We start from the raw sequence: 21,287 nt of genomic DNA, 5'->3' as shown, positions 1-21,287 counted from the left end.
CACCATGCTAGGTTTAGACTTCATCCAGCACACCCCACCCCACCCTACCCTTTTATCAAGCCAAACACAAGAGTTGGCTGAGGGCACAGTATCAGAACTGCAAGGGTGGAGTGGGGTGGGGAGCAGCTTAGGCTCCATGCTGCTGCTTTCAGGGGAAGTCAGGGTTCTAGATATCTGAGGCTCTGGGCTTGGCTCTCTATTTTGCTGGTTAGGGTCTGTGAACACTTTCAGCAAGGACTGCGCTAGTGTCTCCCTCTGATTGTTAACACCTTTGTTCCATCCCTAACCTGACTTCCCTCCTGCAATTGACAGATGGACTGTAAATGACAGGGCAGAGCTGGACACTTCTAGGTGCTGTTTTCCCATTGTTCCAGAGGCCTTGTTCTGAACAAAAGCTGAAGCATTCACCTGCTGACCAAGGTGGGAGGGGACTAAGAGGAGCAGTAGGTCTCATCCATCTCCTCCTCAGATCTGCCTGGTGGCTTGTCACACTTGTGAGCTGTAGCACCTGAAGTGGGTCGGGATGGGGGAGAGGAATTGGATAATTCTGGTTTGCATCCTTCATCACTCTACCTCTTCCCCATCCCTGTCCTCTGAACTGCTCCTTCCCCACGTTTTGTTATTGGTCCCAAGCACTGGCACAGCGAGACTCCAGCATCAGTTTAATAAGCCAGGCAAAGTTTAGGACCACTTACTCTAGTCAAAACAATTCTCTCCCACCCCCGTAAGGTACAGCTAAAGCAGGCATTTGTTTCCTCTGAAGAATCAGTGGGGTAGAGCTCACCCCTTGCCCCATTTGTGTGGGGGAAAATAGCCAATCATTGCCTCCTTTGGCAAGACAGAGGGGGAGCCTCTCTCTCTGTCTCTCTCTCTCTCTTTTTTTTGGACAGACCAGGGCCTTTTCTGTGATAGTTTTATACCCTGTCTCCTTCACTCCATCCATAAACCCAGGGCGAGGGGTGCACAGCTGCTGTTCAGCCTTTCTGCTCTGCTTCCAAGTTTAGGGAAGCCACAAACAAGCAGAACCTCCCAATCACACAAGCAGGGCTCAAAACATGCAGGCCAGTACTAGTGCTATCCTCGCCTGAGGAGGCACATGTAGGTTGAAAGGCAGATTTGACCCTCAGTTCCTTCCCACCAGAACCTTGGCAGTGGGCAAGGAGAAGGGGTCGCAGAATGGACATGAGCAACACATCCTGAAGAACACTAGTCACAGAAAAAGAGAAGTTACTCGCCTGTAGTAACGATGGTTCTTCGAGATGTGTCCCCGTGGGTGCTCCACAATAGGTGTTGGGCTCACCCGGCGCCGCAGATCGGAATTCTTCTAGCAGTTTCTATTGGAAACTTGCGCGCCCCCGGCCATGAGTGCGATCCAGTCCCTGCCAGTTCCTTGACCAACCGCCTTGGATGCTCCTGAAAAATACCAGACAGAGATCCGAAGTGGGGAGGATGGGCGGGTGGTGGAGCACCCACGGGGACACATCTCAAAGAACCATCATTACTACAGGCGAGTAACTTCTCTTTCTTCTTCGAGTGGTCCCCGTGGGTGCTCCACAATAGGCGACTACCCAGCAGTAACCCAAGAAAGGAGGTGGGTAAATCGATTTATGTGCAGCTTGCCCCCGAGAGGACTGCTGTCGACAGACGGGTATCCTCCTCGAATACCCGATGCAGGGTGTAATGCTTGGCGAAGGTGTTGTAGGATGACCAGGTCGCCGCTCTACAGATGTTGTTTAACGCAATTCCCTTGAAGGCTGTTGATGCTGCCACCGCCCTGGTGGAGTGAGCCCTAGGCGGAGCCAGCAAAGGGGTCTTTCGAAGCTCGTAGCACATTTTTATACAGGATACAATGTGCTTCGAAATTCTCTGGGAAGAGAGGCCTTCCCCTTTTGACCTGGGAGCGAGAGACACCAGAAGCCTGTCTGTTTTGCGGAAGGACTTAGTTCTGTCTATGTAGAAGGCCAACGCCCTTCTCACATCTAGGAGATGTGGGCGTGCCTCCTTGCTGGAGCTGTGAGGCTTCGGGTAAAACGAGGGTTAAACTATTGGTTCATTAAGATGGAACTCCGAGGAACCTTTTGGAACGAAGGCTGGGTGTAACCGTAAGGTTACTGCCTCCTTTGAGAATACTGTGCAGGGCGGCGTTGCCATCGCTGCTGCGAGCTCGCTCACCCTGCGGGCTGACGTAATCGCAAGAAGGAAGGTTGTTTTCATAGTAAGGAGTAGGAGGGGTACCGTGGCTAAGGGTTCGAAGGGTGGTCCCGATAGCGTGCTGAGCACCAACTCCAAATTCCATGACAGCGGTAGCGGTTTTTGAGGGGGCTACAGGTTTACCAGCCCCTTCAAGAACCTTGTGACGATAAGGTGAGCGAATACGGTGGGCCATTCCTCTATATGCCGAAAAGCTGATATAGCAGGGAGGTGGACCTTTATCGAGGATAGAGAAAGCCCTTCTCATTTGAGTTCCAACAGGTATTCTAGTATTACGGTTATGGGAACGTCGAGGGGAGCTAACTGTTTGGCGGAACACCAGTCTGTAAAGCGTGTCCATTTCTGTTCATAAGTCCTCCTGGTGGAGGCCCTTCAGCTACACTCCAAGACTTGTCGTACTCCCTCTGTACACGTGCTCTCTAAGGCGCTGAGCCATGGATTAACTATGCTTGTAGGTGTAGTCCCTGAGGGTGCGGGTGCACTATGGACCCCTGAGCCTGCGTGAGTAAGTCCGGTGCCACCGGTAGGGGGAGTGGTGGACGATCCGACATGCGCAGAAGCAAGGGAAACCATTGTTGTCGGTCCCAGGTTGGAACTATGAGTATCACGCGAGCTCTCTCCTTTCTGGCTTTCTGCAGAACCTTGTGGATAAGCGTTGTAGGGGGAAAACGCGTAGAGTAGAGGGCCCTTCCATGAATGCGTCCCCCAGGGACCTCTGCGCTATTCCTGCTCTGGAGCAGTACTGGGGACACTTCTTGTTGTACTGGGTGGCAAACAAATCGACTTGGGGAAACCCCCATGTACGAAATATGCGCCGGAGCAGGTCAGAGAGGATCTGCCATTCGTGCGTGAGTGCGAAGCGCCTGCTCAGCTGATCTGCCTTCACGTTGTGGGCGCCCGGCAAGTACGAGGCTTTCAACATTATGTTGTTGGCAATGCACCAATTCCACAATTGAACTGCTTCCGTGCATAGCGCACGGGATCGTGCCCCTCCTTGTCGATTGATGGAGAACATAGTGGAGGTATTGTCGGTATTGAGCCCGACTACTTTGCCGTGTAGGTATTTCCAAAAATGTCTGCACGCATTGAACACCGCTCTGAGCGCCAGTATGTTTATGTGCAGTGTCTGTTCTGCAGGGGACCATAGCCCTTGCGTCACCTTGCTGCCAATGTGGGAGGCGTCCGTAGTAAGAAAAATAGAAATTTGTGGTTGGTGGAAGGGCACCCCCACTAGCAGATTCTTGGGATTTCCCCACCACGCTAGGGATCTGCGCACTTCCGTCGTGGGCGACACTACCCTGTGGACAGTGTGGGATGCCGGTTTGTAAACACTCGCCAGCCAATGCTGCAGGCTTTGCATGTGTAACCTGGCATTCTGTACCACAAATGTCGCTGCTGCCATGTGCCCCAACAATTGCAGGCACATTAGGACCGGCACCGCGGGGCTGTACATCATGACTTGCACCAGGGAGTTGATGGCGCGGAAGCGGGCGTCGGGCAGGTATACTCTTGCTGCGATAGAGTTTGTGTGTGCCCCTATGAACTCTATATCTTGCGTGGGTTCGGTCTTTGACTTTGCGAGGTTGATAACTAGGCCCAGCGAAGTAAACGTGTTCGCGGTGACGTGTATCATGCATAGGACCTCTGCCTTTGAGGCCCCTTTCAGTAGGCAGTCATCCAGATATGGAAAAATAAACACCCCCTGTCTGTGCAGGTAGGCTGATTCCACTGCCAGGGTTTTGGTAAAGACTCTGGGTGCCGAGGATAGGCCGAATGGAAGAACCCTGTACTGGAAATGTTCCCCGCCGACCGTGAAGCAGAGGAAGCATCTGTGTGCCGGGTGGATTGTTATATGAAAGTAAGCGTCTTGTAAGTCAAGGGCTGCAAACCAGCCTCCATCGTCCAGTGCCTAAGTATGGAGGCAACTGTGATCATCCAAAAGTGTTGCTTGCGCAAGTAACGGTTGAGGCCCTGTAGATCCAAAATTGGCCTCCAGCCTCCTGTTTTCTTCTCTGTTAGGAAGTAGCGTGAGTAAAAACCTTTCCCTTGGAATTGTTCCGGTACTCTTTCCACCGCCCCTATGAACATGAGGTGATCTACCTCCTGCTTCAGCCTCGCCTCGTGGGCAGCGTCCCTGAGATGAGGCCGGGTGGGAGGTTTCGTTGGTGGAAGTGACTGGAAGGGGATCGTGTAACCCGTGGCTATAAATTTCTAGCACCCATTTGTCTGTGGTGATCTTTTGCCATTGGGAGTGGAACGGTTTGAGGCGATGATGGAACATGAGATGAGAATGGCATTGAGCGATGGTGTTGATAGTGCAGCCCTCGACATAATCGTCAAACTTGCTGTCTCTGGGCCTGTCCCAAGGGTGTACGGCTTTGTTGAGAACATCGTCTGAGGGCCCTGTACTGCTGCTGCTGTTGATGGCACCCTTGGTCATAGCCTCGCTGATATTGAGCGCGCTGTAGTTGGTAAGCATAGCGTCTTTGCTGAGGATAGAACTTCTTTTTCTTTTATGGGGGAGTATAAATACCCAAGGTCTTAAATGTGGCCCTCGAGTCTTTGCTGGAGTGGAGGACCGAGTCGGTTGAGTCCACAAGCAGCTTTTGCTTATCAAAGGGAAGATCCATGATCTTCGTCTGTAGGTCTCTGGCGATACCGGACGTCTGGAGCCAGGATTCCCTACGCATTACCACTGCTGCTGCTACACGTGCCGCTGTGTCTGCCACATCCAGGGCAATCTGGACTCCCGTCCGCGACGCCACATAGCCTTCTTGGACAAATCACCTTTAAACACTGGCTTCTTGTCCTCTGGGAGTGAATCCATGAGAGGAGTGAGTCTAGAGTAATTGTCAAAGTTATGGTTTGATAGATGTGCCGCGTAATTTGCCACTCTCAATAATAGGGTAGAGGAGGAGTAGACCTTCCTGCCAAACAGCTCTAGTTTCTTAGCATCTTTATCCGACCCCCCTGATTTGTACTGAGATGTTTTCGACCTCTGGTGGGACGATTCGACCACCAAAGAATTGGGTTGTGGGTGACTAAAGAGGAACTCCATGCCCTTGGCTGGGACAAAGTACTTCTTATCCACTCTCTTGTTCGTAGGCGGAATAGAGGCCGGAGTCTTCCATATGTTAGTGGCTGACTCCATAATGGCTTCGTCCAGCGGGATAGCGATTTTAGATGAAGCCGGGGGTCTCAAATTTTTCAGGAGTTTATGGTGCTTCTCCTGCACCTCTGCTATTTGAATGTCCTGCGTGAATGCTACTCTTTTGAACAGCTCCTGGAATTAAAGTCATCCGGAGGGGAGACATCCCCGGGGGCCATGGCCTCACCTTGGGAGGATGAGGAGGAACCGCTGGGGTAAACCTCCCACAAATCCTCTGGCTCCCGAGTTCGGTGGTATACTTGCTCCCTGGTGGGCTGTGAAGGGAAGTCTCGGGATTCTGGACCTAATTCCCCCTGGGACAACTGCGTTCCCGTCCTACAGCGAGAGTGTACACAGGAGTATTGACGAGTAGTAGGAGAGGACCTGCCCCTGGATCTAGACCTGCGGTGTCTGTGTTCAACATGATGAGGACGACCACAGCAACATGGGCAAGGGCCCGGTGATGGAGACCTGGACCACGATCGGGGAGTGTACCCATGGATGTCTGGGAGAACGGGATCTCCGCGACGACATTGACAGTAGTGAAGCTGGTTTGTGATAGTACTCAAGGGGATCCATGCCCAAAAATGGTGAAGGTGGCCTGATCCACGGTGAAATTGGTTGGAGGAACGGAGAGGGAGGCCCGAAATAAGCCGGTGGAGTTGCAGCCCGGCGGTGCGGCGTGTGTATCTCAGGAGGGGGGCTGGGTGTTACGGGCAGCGCAGCCCTGCCTGGAGATGGACTAAGGTGCCGGGTTTTAGCTCTGACCTTGCCCCTCCCCTGCGGGGTGGGCGCCGCCCCCTCCGGTGCCGGGGATCTTGGCTCTGTCGTCGGCGCCACACTTAGCGCTGTCAACAGCGGTGCCGCGCAGGTAGCTTCCTCCAGAGCTGGTAGGCTCCGTGCTGGGTGCCCCTGTGCCGTCGGCGCCGTGGGAGCCGGTGCTGCGTGCGGTGGCGTCGCCGATTCTGGCGCTTGCCGCGCTGGCACTCGCAGCACCTTCCGTGCCGCCTGTTGTATAATCGGAGGCTCGGCCTCTGCCACGTGTGCTGCTGCGCTGCCGCTTTCATCAGCTCGCAGCTGGGGGCTCTGCATTCCGCTCATCCTGCTCGCTGGGCCCACCAGCAAGGATCGAGCCGGGGAGAGTTTCCTCCTCTTCTGCACAGAAGGGGTCAAAGAGGCTGCCTTCCTTTTATGCGACCCAGAGGGCCCTTCTGTGTGAGGCTTCTCCGGCGGTTCAGGCTGGAGAGCCTTATCAAACAAGATCATTTTGAGCCTCATTTCTCTGTCCTTCCTGGCCCTGGCTGTAAGCTTAGCACAGTGGGAACACTTATGGGTAACATGAGACTCTCCCAGGCAGCGAATGCATTCACTATGCCCATCGGAGGCTGGCATAGCCTCGCGACATGACACACACTTCTTAAACCCCTGTTTAAGAACCTGTTCTGGTCCGGATATGGTCTGAAGAAGCGGGTCTGTCCCACGAAAGCTCACCTAATAAACAATTTTGCTAGTCTTTAAAGTGCTACTTGACTGCTTTGTGTTTTCTTAAACCCCGAGGAAGCCATCACGGTGAGTCTTTACTGTTAATAGGGTACTTAGCCACTAATCAGTGCTTTCTAACCCAAAACAACATTCACAGCCTTCAGGGCAGCAAACGGCTTAACAGCCTTCTTGTCCGCCCCTCCTTCGTTCCTCTTCTCTCTGCTATCTAATATGCTCTTCTCTCTCTCTCTCTTTTTTTTTTTTTTTTTTTTAATATATTAGTGACAAACAAACGAACTACACATAAAAAACAACTCTCTTCTCTCTCTCTGGCTTTAGCCAGAGCAGATTCCGTCTGCAGCCGATGGCGGTTGAGAAGTAACTGGCGGGGACTGGATCACGCACGTGGCTGGGGGCGTGCAAGGGAGCAGCGCATGTCAGCGCATGCGCGATCCAATAGAAACTGCTAGAAGAATTCCGATCTGCAGCGCTGGGCGAGCCCGACACCTATTGTGGAGCACCCATGGGGACCACTCGAAGAAGAACGGTAATTTTTTCCTCGAGTGCATGCCCGTGTCCTTGCCATGCTGAGACTCCCGAGAAGAACCAGCCAAGGCTGACAGGAGTTCACAGATGTGTAGACTGCAGTACAGCTCTACTAGACCCAGCAACTGCTCTGGCCTGCTGAGCAATAGTGTAATGGACTGCAAACATGTGAACCAACCACCATGCCCTGGCTCCACCACTATCCTAAATGGGAAAGTCAGCCAGGAAGTCTCTGGTCAAAGGCACCATCATGCTTGGTGGTGGTGGTGGTGGGACCTGGGACAGATCCTGATGCAGGAGGTGATGCAGTTGGATGTCCTCTGAGAGGACAATGGAAAACCCTTCATCCTGGCTGGATCGACTTGCTGAAGGGCACAATGTTTTACAGCACAAAGTATATCTGACGTCCAGGGTGTGCAGTCTCCTCCCTAGTGAGGTGCAGCTCGGGATGACACACTTGGAGGAAAATGTCTTCATTCACTCAGAGGGAAGAGACCAGCTTTGGCAGAAAGGCCAGCGCGTGCTGAAGTTAAACCTGTCCTCATATAACATGTCAGGCAGCCAAACAACACTCATACGGTCAATGTTATTGCTCCAAGAAAAGTGACCTTCCAAGATGCCGGGGGGTGGGGGGGAAGGGAGTGAGTCCATGGGCACAAAAGGCGGGCCTGTGTCTCTACTTAGAACCAATTTAAATTCCTGTTATGGGACAGGTGTGCGGCTGGCAGAGTCCCTCTGCGCCTTTCAGGCATCAGACTGACGTGCGAGAACACCCTCTGACCTTGGATCGGCAGATGGAAAACAGAGATGGCTGCAAAAGGCAAGCTGATGGAGCAGAGAACTAGCCCTTTGTTCTTAAAGCAGGCTATGTAATTGAAATAGATTGCAATGAGGACAACAATGGAGAGATGCTACACTCAGTGCCCTTTGCTCAGTAGGTTGTTCTAGTAGTAGAAGCTTCCTGCTTTCAAGGACCCCTAGATACACCCATGTCTGAGGTAAGCAGACACCACCGACATGCATGTGATAGAACACCCTTGGTGCTTTCACAAGACCAAATTAGAGGATTGCAAACTGCTAGTGGTTGAATCTACTGTCAATTGTAGGAAGTGTCTGTGGCCTTGAAACATTATATGGAAATATGCATCCTTCAAGTTGAGGGTGTTGTAGCAATCTATTAGTCCCATACAAGGGATGATTGAGCCAAGGAGACCATTTGGACTCCAAATGTTTCTTTAATCATTTGTTGAGATCTTGCAGATCTGAGATGGGTCTTAGACAACCTCAGCTTTTGGGATTTAAAAACAAGTACTAAGAATAGAACCCATTGTTCCTACACTCAACAAGGAACTACTTCCACCATACCCAACTGCAGCGCCACATCTACATTCTGGGTAGAGAGATCGTCATGAGGGGGTCACTGAAGAGAGACAAGGGAGGGGTAGAAACAAATTGGAGGGTGTAATCCTGTGCTTCTCTATTGAGGACCTAGTAGTCCAAAAGTTATAGCTTTCTGAAGTAACAGTGGTCTATGCAGAGAGGAAAAAAGAAGGGTGCTTGAATCAAAAAGGACAGCTGGATCCTGGGTCAAACCACCAGCTCCATGGAGATGGCTGAGGCAACCGTGAGAGTCCCAGCGGCAGCTGTGGCTGAAGGTGCCTGGAAGATTGCTCTGGCTCCGGCCGTGCCCTCCTCCAGGATCCAGTTTCCTTCCTGGACCTTCACGAAGTGACATCTCAAGCTTAGCCATGGCCTGCCACATATGATAATCCTAGCAGCCAAGCAGGGCTTGGTGATAGGCCACTCTCGGAAGTGGAATAAATTTTATGCCCAAACAAGTCCAGTCTCTTCAGACTGACCCTGTCTTTGCCTCTGACTGCCTCAACCATAGAGCTTGGGGACAGGCGAGTATATAGATTCTCATGGTCCTTAGCTGGCACAAAGTATTTGCATTCAGCCCTTTTAGAAATGAGAGGTCGGGAGGTGGCGGGGGGTTGCCAAAAGGGTAGTAGTAGTTTTTAAATACTCCTTCACCTGAGGGCAAAGACATCCTAGCAGTGAGCATGGAGGACAGGACATTGAACAAGGGGTCTGACGGGTCTTCTAACTCCTCTGCATGGAGTCCCAGGTTGAAGGTGGCCCTCTTCAGCAGTTCCTGAGGTGCCGTGGCATCATCTTTTGGAAGTGGGCAAAGGGGGACCCATAATAACCTCATCCAGCAATACATCTGCCCTAGCCCCAAGGTGTTCTTCAAAGACCTCATGAGCCTGGGGGTACCTCCTCTGCCAGGGAGGATGGGATGCGGAGGCCAATGGCCTCCCTAAGTCCCCCTGATACCCATCAGCCAGCCTGCAAAGGCTAGGCAAACCCCCAGGATTTCCAGAGGTATTAAGATGCAGGCTAGTCACATGGCCATGGGAACAACTGCAGTGCTGGAGACAAAGGGTACCAAGGATGCCCATGCAGGGTCAGAAGTAACCAAGACAGGTGAAAAGGCAGCTTCTCCCCTTGTGGCACGTGCTGCTCTATCCTAGTATGGGCCTAACTGAATGGCACAAATACTTGATGTGGGACTGCAAGGAACAGCAGCATTAGGGAGATCAGCTGGGCCTGACGCCCAAGGCAAGGGGCTGAGCCATCTTGTATCTTCTCTTTTGCCTTATAGCACTTGTGTTCCCCTGGCTCAGACTCCTCAGATAACCACTCTGGGTTGCTCAGTGGGATGCTCTCTCAGATCACCGGGCTTAACACCTGGGGACTGGGGTGCACCCTGTCCCTACATGAATCCCATCCAGGGCTAGCTAACGAAAACGTGAAGCACACACTAAGAGAGAACTATGCCAGTCTCTTTCCGGAAAAACTGGTCGCACAGAACAAAGCAACAAGACCAGTCAAAGCAGCAGCTGTTTCAGCACCATCCCTGGCAGCAAGGAGGAACTGAGCATGAGGGGAGCTGGCAGCATGCCTTGTACCACAACATATGCACACCCCTTCAGAAAGCACCAGAGCTGATCCCCTACGGATGCTACTGAGGGAAAAACGTCTAAGCGCTGGTGCATTCTGGGAAATGAGACCATTTCCCGTTGACTCTGTGTTGAGGGCACCCATAGCTCCTCTCCAAGTTCAGTTCTTACCTGGTTCTGTTTTTGCAGCCAGCATAGGCACTGCCACGACAGGAGACATGGCTGCAGCAAAAGTGAAAACTGGATCTGCCCCCAGCTCGTGCTAGTGAGCCCCAAACCACCTGGTCCCCACCCTCCATACAGTCGCTTCTGGCTGCAGCATTTAAGAAGGTGCTATCTGCCACAAGGGGCAGGCTGTTATTTCCAGACTGGAAGATACAGCTGAATGGGTGAGAACAGAAAAGCAAAGCAAAGCAATAACTCTCACTCACAAAGAGCTTCTTCCATTGAAGCACAGGTGCCCCAGGGACCAGCTGTGATGTCTGGTCTTGTCTAGCTGTGCTAAGATTTGGTGACACCTGTGAGAACGTCTACAGCACTTTCTAGGTTGGAAACAGTAGAGAGGTGAGGGACGAACAGCTGAGGAGCAGAGATGGGTAGGGAGGGAAGCCAGTGTTAGTGCGGGTGGGTGGGCAGGCGCACGCACCTCTCCCCAGCCCCCAGCAACCAGCTGTCTCTCACTCTAGTCATCACCTGCCAGATCAATGTACGCTATAAAAAGGGTCCCATTCTCCAGGCACAATCTGCAACCCAGGCTTCCGCTTACTTGGTAAGTCTCTGAGGGGCGGCAGTGTTACGCTGTATCTGTAAAAACAAGGAGGAGTCCTGTGGCACCTTACAGACTAATAGATTTATTTGAGCACCAGCTTTTGGGTGTAAAAGCCACTTTGTCCGAGATGGAGACTCCTCGTTGTTTTTACTTACCTGATAGACATGGAGATCGCCCCACGAAGGCTAAAGGGTCCTGTGGAGAGGAACAGCCCCACTCCTTGGGGGCACAACCTCCAATACAATAAGTATAATAGATTACCCTCAGCTGAAGATTTTATTAAGTTAAACTATTAACCGGGCAGAAGGGCAGCCGCTGCGTTCCTTGTTCAGCTCCGACAGACAGAGCTGTGGCCTGTGTAGAAGCTCTACTCCTCCGCAGGAGCATGCTAGTAGGAGGCAAGGTCTTCCGAAACCTCCAGGGGACTGGCTTTGCCGAGACAAGCACATGGCCGCAGATACAGAACCTGCTTCAATACAGTCCACAGAGGGAGAGTCTAGTTTCCCAGAGCTTGAGCATCTTCCACCTAACATCGGCTCTTTCAGAGGTCCAGGGGAACAGAGGCAGGACACAAGATTTTCTCATAGCTACACGCTGTCTCACAGTGCACAGTCCTTCCAGCACATCCATGCAGGTTCACAAAGCAGTGTGGAGGTGGAGGGAGATAAACAGGGAGAAGGGCTACCCATGCCCCCAGGGAGGCACCCACAAGGAGTGCTCAAGGCAGGTGCAAGTTCTGCATTTCTTCTGTCTTCAGCTGCTGGTTAAAAGATATTGTAGATTTAAAATGTTCCCGACCCACAAAAACCAAACCAAAAAAAAAAAAAAAAGAGTAACGTAGCTAGAAAATAGATCTTTTCACATATAAAATCCTGAAGAAGGTGCATGTAGGAGCCAGTCCAAACGATGTGCTCAGATACGCAGGTGTGTGGGACGGGGATTGGTGAGAGCTGGTTTCCTCAAGGGGGGTATTAATGGATGGGATGCAGCCACGCCCTCCCCCACAAGTGAGGAATGGAGCAAAACAACCCTAAGGAGGGAAAAAAACCCAGAGTCAAGGCAAGTAGCTTAAAATGGACTTGAGCACCACTGGGCCCCAGAACTTGGATTTCCCCAAATCCAGGGGCAGGTGATTTACACCCTGAAATGCCGGCTAGTGGCACTGCTTGTCCTGCAGCCAGGTGGGCCCAGAGTGATACAGATCCACTGGTGGGCAGGGATGGGTCAGGGCCACCTCCCATATACACACTTGGTTCCTCTCTGTCTGGTGGCTGTGCAGGCAACAACCCCCTTCCAGAAAAGGTGACACACCCACCAGTAAGTGTGAGAGGTTGCAGCCTCTGGCGGGGAGACACACGCAGGAAGAGAAACCAAAAGGGGGGATAATTTCCCCTGAGATTGGATCCAGCGAGCAGCACACATGTGACACTGCTCACTCCTGAGCAGCCATGACCCAGCAAGCAAGACAGGCCCCCAGTTTCCTCCCCTCCAGCTCATTCTTTACAGTGCCCAAGCAGGGAGAGGCCCAGAGTCACAGTGCGGGGGGAGGGCTGGCCTGAGTGGGAACAACTTCGGCGCAGACTTAAAGGACTTTAGCAACTGAAAAGAACCCAGGCCTGGGATCCCATCACACAGTCAGGCCTCTCTTGCCCTCGAGGGCCCCCGGTACTGGAGGAACTGCAAACCCCTCCCTCCCCCTATGGGACCTGACCCATAGAGTGCCCTCAGCTCTGCTGCCGGTGGTCGGGGGGGCCCTCATGCATAATGCTGCTCACCTCTACTCGCTGATGCTGTTACACAACGTCTCCTTCTCCCGCAGCGCTGCCATGGCCAGGCGCAGGTGCTCCTTCAGCTGCTCGATCTCCCGCTCTGAGCGCAGCTTGATGTTGTTCAGCTCCACATAGACGTCCTGGTATTTCCCTGAGGCAAATCTCTTATCCTGCAACAGAAGGCAAGAAGTCACCCCCCAGCTCCTGGTGCGCATCCCAGGGGAAGGCAGCCACCACCCGGGGGGAAAGCGAGACGTCGGTGTTTTGAGTCTCGGCCAGCCAGGAAAGCAGTGGCGACCCAACAGAGACCCCGACAAGACAGGACAGGCCTGGCACCCACAGAGATCAATTCAGAGGGGAGCTGTTCAAAGAAAGGGGGAAGTGAACAAGAGGCTGAAGTAGGCAGACTCGGTGACCACAGAGCAACAGGCCATTACAGCCCGGAAAGGCTGCTTTCCGGAAGCTATTCAGCTGTATGTGGCTTCAAAGCTGGAGCGAGGGAAGCAGACAGCTGCCTATAGCCACCAGAAAGAGCAGCATGGGGCGGTACGACTAGGCAATAGTCCAACATTTGTTGGGTCGCAGGAAGGTTCCCCTAATGCAACAGCCGCTCAATTGCGTGAAACAGTCTCCTAAGGGAGGAAAGTGGAAGTCACCTCGCTTGGGCCAGTTAGAAACAGGAGACCACACCGGGCGTAGCAGTCCCACCCCGGCCAGGGAAGGAGGTTAGGACGCTCAGGAGAGCTTGCTCCTCTCTACCGGCGACACCATCCGACAGAAATGGGGAGAACAACACTGAGGAGGCCGGAGCGTGGAAGGGGCAACGTAGTCAAGGAGGAGGGGAAGTAAGGCAGACGCGTGGGGAGTTCTATCCCGATTTCCCCAGGTTCTTTCTGCCCAGAAGGTTCCCAGCCCTGGGGACGTGCACATGCCCCACCGAGCAACAGTGACAGGAGCGAATCTAATAGAAGTAGGAGAGCCAAGCCACTGCCTCTCAGAATTCAGGCTCCATAGGATTTCCCTGGTCCGCGGTTTCTCCATTAATTTTCCTGCCTCCACCTCAGTGACGTCTTCACGCCTCACCCCTTGACAAACAAGCCCCTGGGAGGGAGAACGACTCTCCGGAAATGGCACCTGTTGCATCATCTGCAGCTCATCCTTAAGACACTGAACCTCTTTCTTCAGGTATTGGAGTTCGTTCTCTTTCACGCGGAGCAGCACCTGTGAAGAGAAGAGAGACTCCAGGGACCACTCAGAGGTGCGTGGTATCAGTGCAGCGCGTTGGAGGGGGCGAGGAAGGAACAGCCAGGAAGCGCTGCAGCTCTACAGCGAGCAGCAGCAGAGCTGTGTGGGGGAAGCGTGCGTAGCAACTTCCTGCACTGCAGCTTGTGCCATCAGCTCCTCTGCTTCATGCAAGTCTGGGGCCCCCAGAAGGGGTCAGACTGGCCTGAGCCCACAGGGCACCTTGTTGCTCTTCTTTCCTAGTTCTGCAGAGCAGGCAGCTGGGGTGAACACCAGGTGCCCGATGCACCCCACTGACAGCTGGGCCTGCTGCCGAAGCAAGTCAGCCGCATACAGCGCCAGCAGGCCTCTGTACCTCTAGCTCACAGGAGGTCCTCTCGTGGTTCAGCACGGCCCCATCCGCTGTGCCCTGGGAGGCAACGAAGGTCCGTAACCTCTGGATCTCCTCGGACAGGCACTTCTGCAGCTCCTGGGGACCAGAGCAGAGAGTCATCAGGGGAGAGCACATGTACCCAGAGGCTGGTGCAGCCCCATCCCCCACCCCCAATTTAAAGGCCCATCTCTTGCTTTGCTTTGGACAGCACAGCTCATTTGCGAGGGGCATTTCTGGCTCCGGAGGGAACACCCCCCACTCCTCCTTGGGATCTCCCAGCCTGCCGTGCGGAAGGCTCAGCTCTCTGAGCAGAGGCATTTCTTGCCTGGTTCCGCTGGAGCAGCTCCTTCCCCTCCTGCTGGCAGCACTGCAGCATCTGCTCCCGCTCTTCTGCTTTCTGCATGAGGTCACCGATCTCCAGGCACTTCTGGGAGTACTGCTCCGAGAGAACCTGCAGCTCCCGCTTCAGGGAGTCCACGTCAGCTCTGCCACCGCAGCCGCCCAGAGTATTACTTCAGAGACGCAGGGCTCCCCTGTCGCCCCTCACCCGTCAGGGCCTGTTCTCACCAACACTGCCCTCCACTCCAGGGAAGGGCACCACTTGCTGCCCCTGCCCACATGGCCACCACCGTTACTCAGTAGAGTCCCCTCCCCTCAGCAGCTGGCAGTCAGAGGATATCCTCCCCCCCCATAGCTGGGACAGGAAAGTGAAGAACCCCAAGGGAGAAGGGACAGTTGCTTCTTGGCTCCTCTCCGGCTCCCCACTGATGGGAGGGGATATCCTACCTCTATGGTCAGCATCTCAGGCCATTGTATCCACGCGTCCCCCTCCCCCTTCCCTGGGAGCAGCAATAGGAGGCAGACTAGAAGCCAACCCTGGCTATCTGGAAGGCTGAGAGGAGGTGGCACTGAGCAGGTGCTCCCTAACGATTGTGCAGCCTGGCCTGGGCAGCAGCCATACAGAAGAGACAGGGCAGAAGCAACCATACAGAGGGTCCTTACTGGTGCTGTCTCCGGAGGGCCTCTGATCCTGCCCCGCCCTGCTGGTAACTGCGCGTTCTGCCCATCTCCTTGTTCAGCTCCTCCTTGTGCACCTTCTTCAGTGCTTCGATTGCTAGCCACAGGAGACATGGAGTAAGCGCTCGGAGAGACTCGCTCACGCTCCAGCTCGGCGGGGGTGGGCGTGTGGGTGGGAACTGGAGAGAGGTAGTTCCCAAGGGATCATTCCCACTGACTGCCAGGTCCAGGAATGGCTCCAAGTGTCTCTCTTCCTCCACTTCATCCCAGGCATCTGCTCCACCCAGACTCCTACCATCCCAAGCCACCGCAGGCAGCCCAAGCACCGCTTCGGAGTGATGCTACAGTCTGAAGCGTCCTGCGGCAGTGACAGTAGACACTCCCCAACCTTAGCTGTGCTAAAGCCAACTCCCAACGTGCACGAGCAGGTGCAGGGTGGCAGGGAGGAAAAGGGCTTCTGGGTCAGGCCTTGGCTTTTTACAAATACACTCCCCTCTCGTACCCAGGAGACGGGGTAAGGGCAGAGAGCAAGAAATCCTGCCTCACACGTGCCTGGGGTTCTCAGCCACATGGACATCTACTCTGCCCACCGCTGCAGGACACCGTAACCATCTTGCCAGCTCAGTTAGTAAAGCTGCTCACTCACCACTGCCCTTATTGAAGGAGATTGTCTGGGAAACCCCCTTTCTATGCCTGACTTCCGAGTCCTTTAAAAGGATGCAGCAGCCTGTGACCCTGTTCACAGAGGCTACGTCTACACTAGCACACTATGTCGAAGTAGCGTATTTCGAAGCAAGAACATCGAAATAGGCTACTTCGACGCGTATCGTCTACACGTCCTCCAGGGCTGGTGCCGTCGACGTTCAACGTCGAAATAGTGACGGAGAACGTCGAGAGGAGCTGCTCCAGAAGGAAAAGCGGAGCATCCACACACACGAGCGCTCCCCGTCGAAATAAGGGGCTAGGAAAGCCTGTGGATGGGGTCCATAGGCTGGACTAGCCCTTCTGGGGCAACAGCAAGCCACTCCCTTAAAGGGCCCCTCCCAGGCACACTCAGCCTGCACAGCATGAGGTCCACAGAGCCGACAACCGGTTGCAGACCCTGTGCACACAGCATGGACCCCCAGCTGCCGCAGCAGCAGCAGCACCACCACCCAGAAGCCCTGGGCTAAGGGCTGCTGCACGCGGTGACCATAGAGCCCTGCAGGGGCTGGACAGAGCGTCTCTTAACCCCGCAGCCGATGGCCGCCATGGAGGACCCCGCTATTTCAAAGTAGTGGGATGCCGATCGTCTACACACGCCCTACTTTGATGCTGAATGTCGAAGTAGGGCGCTATTCCCATCTCCGGATGGGAACAGCAATTTCAACGTCTCCCCACTTAACGTCGATTTCAACGTCAAAATAGCACACAGCGCATGTAAACGCGACACCTGCTATTTCGACGTTGTGCCGGCTACTTCGAAGTAGCCGGCTAGTGTAGACGCACCCAGAGACAGCCAGCAGCATGGGGGCACGTATACAGCACAGGTGTTGCGGAGCTTCGGGGCCAAGGAGCCACAGAGTGCGCAGCACACGAGCTGTTACAGCGTTTGTGATCCAGGCCTTTTTAAAAAGATCTCATTCGTTCAGATTTGGCTCTCAGCCAGCACCTGAGCCCCTGCAAAGTCTCAAGGGGAAGGGCAGCAGTGAAATGGAGAGGCCCCATCCAAGATTGCGCTGGGTGCTGTACGTACACCCAGTCCCGGCTTCAAAGGGTTTATAGAAGTCAGGGAAGGACCAAAATTAGAGTGACTTGCCATGCTCAGCCATCAGAGCAGTGGCAGAGCTGGGACTAGAATCCTTATCTCCTGACTCCCAGAGCAATGCCTTAGTTATCAGGCCACACGGTCCCCTGCAGCATCCCCAACTCTACCTTGTGCTCCATACATGTGGCTCAGTGCTAGACAGGAAGCCAATAGGGGAGGTCAGCAGGAGCAGAGGGCACTCAGCACTTTGGAGAAGCACAGCTAGGACATGTCCCAGGACTTAGAGACCCAGGAGGCATTCCAAGCAAGGGAGGGCTGGGGGATTCCAGGGGAAGGGACAAGTGGACTCCAAAGAAAGGGGAGAAGTGGGACTCTTGGTGGACAAGACAGCTATCTCCCCATGCCTAGAGGTGCGTGGACTCTCGCTCCTACCTGCGGCTGTGGCTGCTGCCTCCTCAGTCAGGAGCCGCTCCTTCTCCTGCCGCAGACACTCCAGCTCCCACTGATGGTGCCGCTGGAGCTCGGCCATGACCTTCTGGTGAAGAGATTCCATCTCTGCCAAACTGCGCTCACATGCCTCCTGCCATGCAGAAGGGGGCGGGGGGGCGGTGAAGCAGAAGACGACAGACGCAGAAAAAGGCAAGAGGATACCATATGACTGGGCTGGCATTTGCTGTACACAACAGCAGCGAATGCCTTTCAGGCGAACCACCCACACTGAATCAGAGAGGGGAGGCGAATGGCCACCGGGATAACACACCCTTCAAAGGGGAGGGAAATATCTGATTAGGAATAGGAAGATGTCAAATAAGGCTTTTCATCCTTGGATCTTAAAAGCATCACCCCCCCGCCCATTTCTCACATGGGGAAACTGAGGCACAACCAGGCAAAGTGATTTGTCCTAGGTTGTCCAGCAGATCAGTGTCAGAGCAAGAAATAAAGCACAGACCTCCCAAGTCTCAGTCCAGGGGCTCTGTGCACTAGGCCACACTGATGCACTGAAGTACCGGCTTTATGACTAGGATAAAGCAGCATTCCCCCAACTCTTGAAAGCTGAGCTGTCTCTTCAGGGGAATGAAACCAATTGCAGCTGCTTTCAGTGCAGCTGGAGGTCCTTCCCTAAGAGGAAGGGCACTCAAAGCAGATGTCATCATGTGACCCTTTTCCCTCCCCGTCCCCGGTCTGATGTGCAGTGGGGCTTAATAAGGCAGAGCCTCAAAATATTCTCATTGGCCCCAGAGCTGGCACTCACTGACCCAAAGCTCCCACCACAAGCTACTGTTCCAGGCGCTCTGCACATTCACGCTGAGTCACTGCATCAGCTCAGCATGGTCATTTCATAGATTTCCTTCGACCCCATACGAGCATGAGGATTTCATTTAGAAGAGTCCTTCAGAGTCTCAGCTAACAGCAAGCCCAGCTGCTTCTTCCCCACAGTCCTTTGCCTGCTGCCCCTTCCACTCCCTAAACCCAGACGGGCACACCCCACATGTTGGGAAACACTGCTCCCATTAAGCTAGAGCGCTGCATCCTGAGACCTGCAGCTGGTACTAGAGCAAAGGCAGCTGCTATCTGAGCCACTTCAGGTTAATACAGTCCCTTGACTCCAGGCAAGTTACCCCATTGATCCTCACTGGGGCAAAACACGTGGGCCATCCGATTTGCTCAGAAATAAGCTGTCAAACAGAGACAGGATAAAGGGAAGGAGCCAGAAAGCCATCCTATAGGGCAATGTCTCATCCAAGGCTGATTAGGGAAGTTGATTAGATGCTACTTGCATCATGTGAACTGCAGCTTGTAATATTAGTCAGCCTCACAAGGCTGCTTCTAACTGGCTGTATGAGTTGCCACATGCCAGGTGGGCCTTTTCTGTGGCAAGTATAACAGATCAGAAGCAATAAGCCAATGACATGGAGATAAAATCTTTCACTGCTAATAAGGAAGGTATCCGAGTGGGCCACTTCAATGGAACGTCTCCTTACTTTACATTCATAACCAGCATCACGTCAGCATGGTAAAAATCAGGGCCAGATTCTGAGCAGCACTGAAAGAACTGTGGGTCAGGTTCCACGCAAGATGTTCGTTAATAATTTAGGTGTTAACAAAGAGTTTACTTATATGGTTTGCGGACGATACCAAGCTGGGAGGGGTTGCAAGTGCCTCGGCGGATAGGATTCAAATAATCTGGAAAAACAGTCTGATGGGAATATAGGATGATATTCTATAAGGACAAAGGCAAAACAGCCCACTTTGGAAGGAACAGATCAGTTACATGTATAGCATGGAAAATAACTGCCTAGGAAGGAGCACTGCAGAAAGGAATCTGAGGGTCATAGTGGATCACAAGGTAAATGAGTCAAACAATGTAATGCTGTTGGGGGGGAAAAAAAAAAAAAAACGACCATCATTCTAGGGTGTACTGGCAGGAATGCTGTAAGCAAGACACAAGAAGCCATTGTTCTGCTCTGATTAGGTCTCAGCTGGAGTATTGTGGCTAGTTCTGGGCACCACATGCAGAAAAGATGTGGACAAATTTGAGAAACTCCAGAGAAGGGCAACAAACCTGACAAAAGGTCTGGAAAACACAACCTGGGAGGAAGAATGAAGACACTGGGTTTGTTTAGTCTGGAGGAAAGACTTGGGGGAGGAGTATGACAACAGTTCAAGCACCTAAAAGTTTGTTAGGAAGAGGAGGAAGAAAAATTGTTCTCCTTAATCTGAGGCTAGGACAAGAAGCCAGGGACTTAAATTACAGCATGGGAGGTTTAGGTTGGATGCTGGGGAAAGCTTCCTAGCTGTCAGGGTGGTTAAGCACTGGAATACATTCCCTAGGGAGCTCATGAACTCTTCCTCCACCATCTAAAAATCTGCTCTTAAAAACCTCCCAACACCTGTCAGGGATGGTCTAAGTCAGGGTTTCTTAAACAACATTCTGACACTTCGACATTGTACACCAAGGGTATACATAGCAAACCCTCCATTTCATGGACCCTGAAATACTGCTGCGGAGACAAAGCCGCCGCCACCACGCGCTCCTCTCACGGAGGTGGTGCGCTTACGTGGGCAGATGGCACTCCTACGCACAGCACATGGCAGCTTCAGCGGTCCTTCCAGGCAGCGGCAGCACAGCTTTTCCTGCTGTGTGCAACGAAGCCCCGAGCCACGGCAGAACCCCCAGCTGTGGTGGCGGACTCTGGTGGCTTGTCACATGGAGGTGAGTAGAGGGCTTTTTTTGGGGAGGGTGTGGAGGGGCTGGTGGAGCCTGGACGGGTTGGGTCATAGTAAACCCGCTTATTTAAAAGGGCATCCAGGTTTAACGGACACCCCTTCCCCCTTTAGTTCGTTAAATTCAGGGTTTACTGTATTTTCTGTTATTAAAACCAGATACAGCGTTATTTCTTCATTGCTGTGGTACCTGATTCAGTTTCTTCATTCTGGTTTTGCTGTGGATGTTGCTGTTGAGTTTTTTTTTTTTTTTTCTGATTTGACAATTTTTTGGCAGAAACTTTTCATAGGTGTTCTGAATAAAAAAAAAGTTCCTGTTTGGTGTTCCATGGTCTCAAAGAGTTTACGAAACACTGCACTAGGTAATACAGAACGCTGCCTTGAGCGCAGGCAAGGTTCAGAGCCCTACGGATTAGGCCCTACCTGCCTTTTCGTCCACCCACTGGGCTCTTGCTCAAAACTGCAGAAATCAAAAGGGCAAAGTGCAATCAAGTCAGCGGCCTCGTGATTTGTTTGCAACTGGAAACCACTCAGTCGGGTGCGCCATCAGGATTAACCCAGTGACCAGCCAACTCCAGTCACAAAGTGCGTTGCATAAGGCCAGTCTGCTTTACATAAACAACCCCCATGCTGGAGTTGCCTGACCTCAGTGACAAGAGTCTGCTGGTGGGCTCCTGGTGGCATGTGGCTGATGACTAGCACGTCAGGTTTCAGATGTGGCGACAGCCTGACATCTGGTTCATGCCACACAGACAGTTCAAAACGGACAGAGTAATTCCTGAGTTTGAACCAAAC

The 21,287-nt window shown here is 53.1% G+C and overlaps 1 protein-coding gene across 3 annotated transcripts in view; it reads right to left on the bottom strand.

Moving 5' to 3' along the window:
• Positions 1-11,376: 11,376 nt before the first annotated feature.
• Positions 11,377-21,287, bottom strand: part of TRIOBP (TRIO and F-actin binding protein) — a 45,547-nt gene continuing 35,636 nt past the window's right edge. For all 3 annotated transcript variants that reach the window (XM_075008775.1, XM_075008790.1, XM_075008782.1), the window contains 7 exons: positions 17,700-17,847; positions 15,506-15,617; positions 14,829-14,988; positions 14,486-14,599; positions 14,023-14,109; positions 12,895-13,058; positions 11,377-12,149 (listed from right to left, as the gene is read on the bottom strand). In XM_075008775.1, the coding sequence (XP_074864876.1) occupies positions 12,897-13,058; positions 14,023-14,109; positions 14,486-14,599; positions 14,829-14,988; positions 15,506-15,617; positions 17,700-17,847 (783 nt within the window). In that variant the 3' untranslated portion in view covers positions 11,377-12,149; positions 12,895-12,896. The remainder of the gene's footprint in view (positions 12,150-12,894; positions 13,059-14,022; positions 14,110-14,485; positions 14,600-14,828; positions 14,989-15,505; positions 15,618-17,699; positions 17,848-21,287) is intronic.

This window comes from Carettochelys insculpta, chromosome 1 (genome assembly GCF_033958435.1).
Source record: "Carettochelys insculpta isolate YL-2023 chromosome 1, ASM3395843v1, whole genome shotgun sequence".
NCBI classification, from domain to species: domain Eukaryota; kingdom Metazoa; phylum Chordata; order Testudines; family Carettochelyidae; genus Carettochelys; species Carettochelys insculpta.
This window is presented reverse-complemented; position numbering and strand designations above follow the sequence as displayed.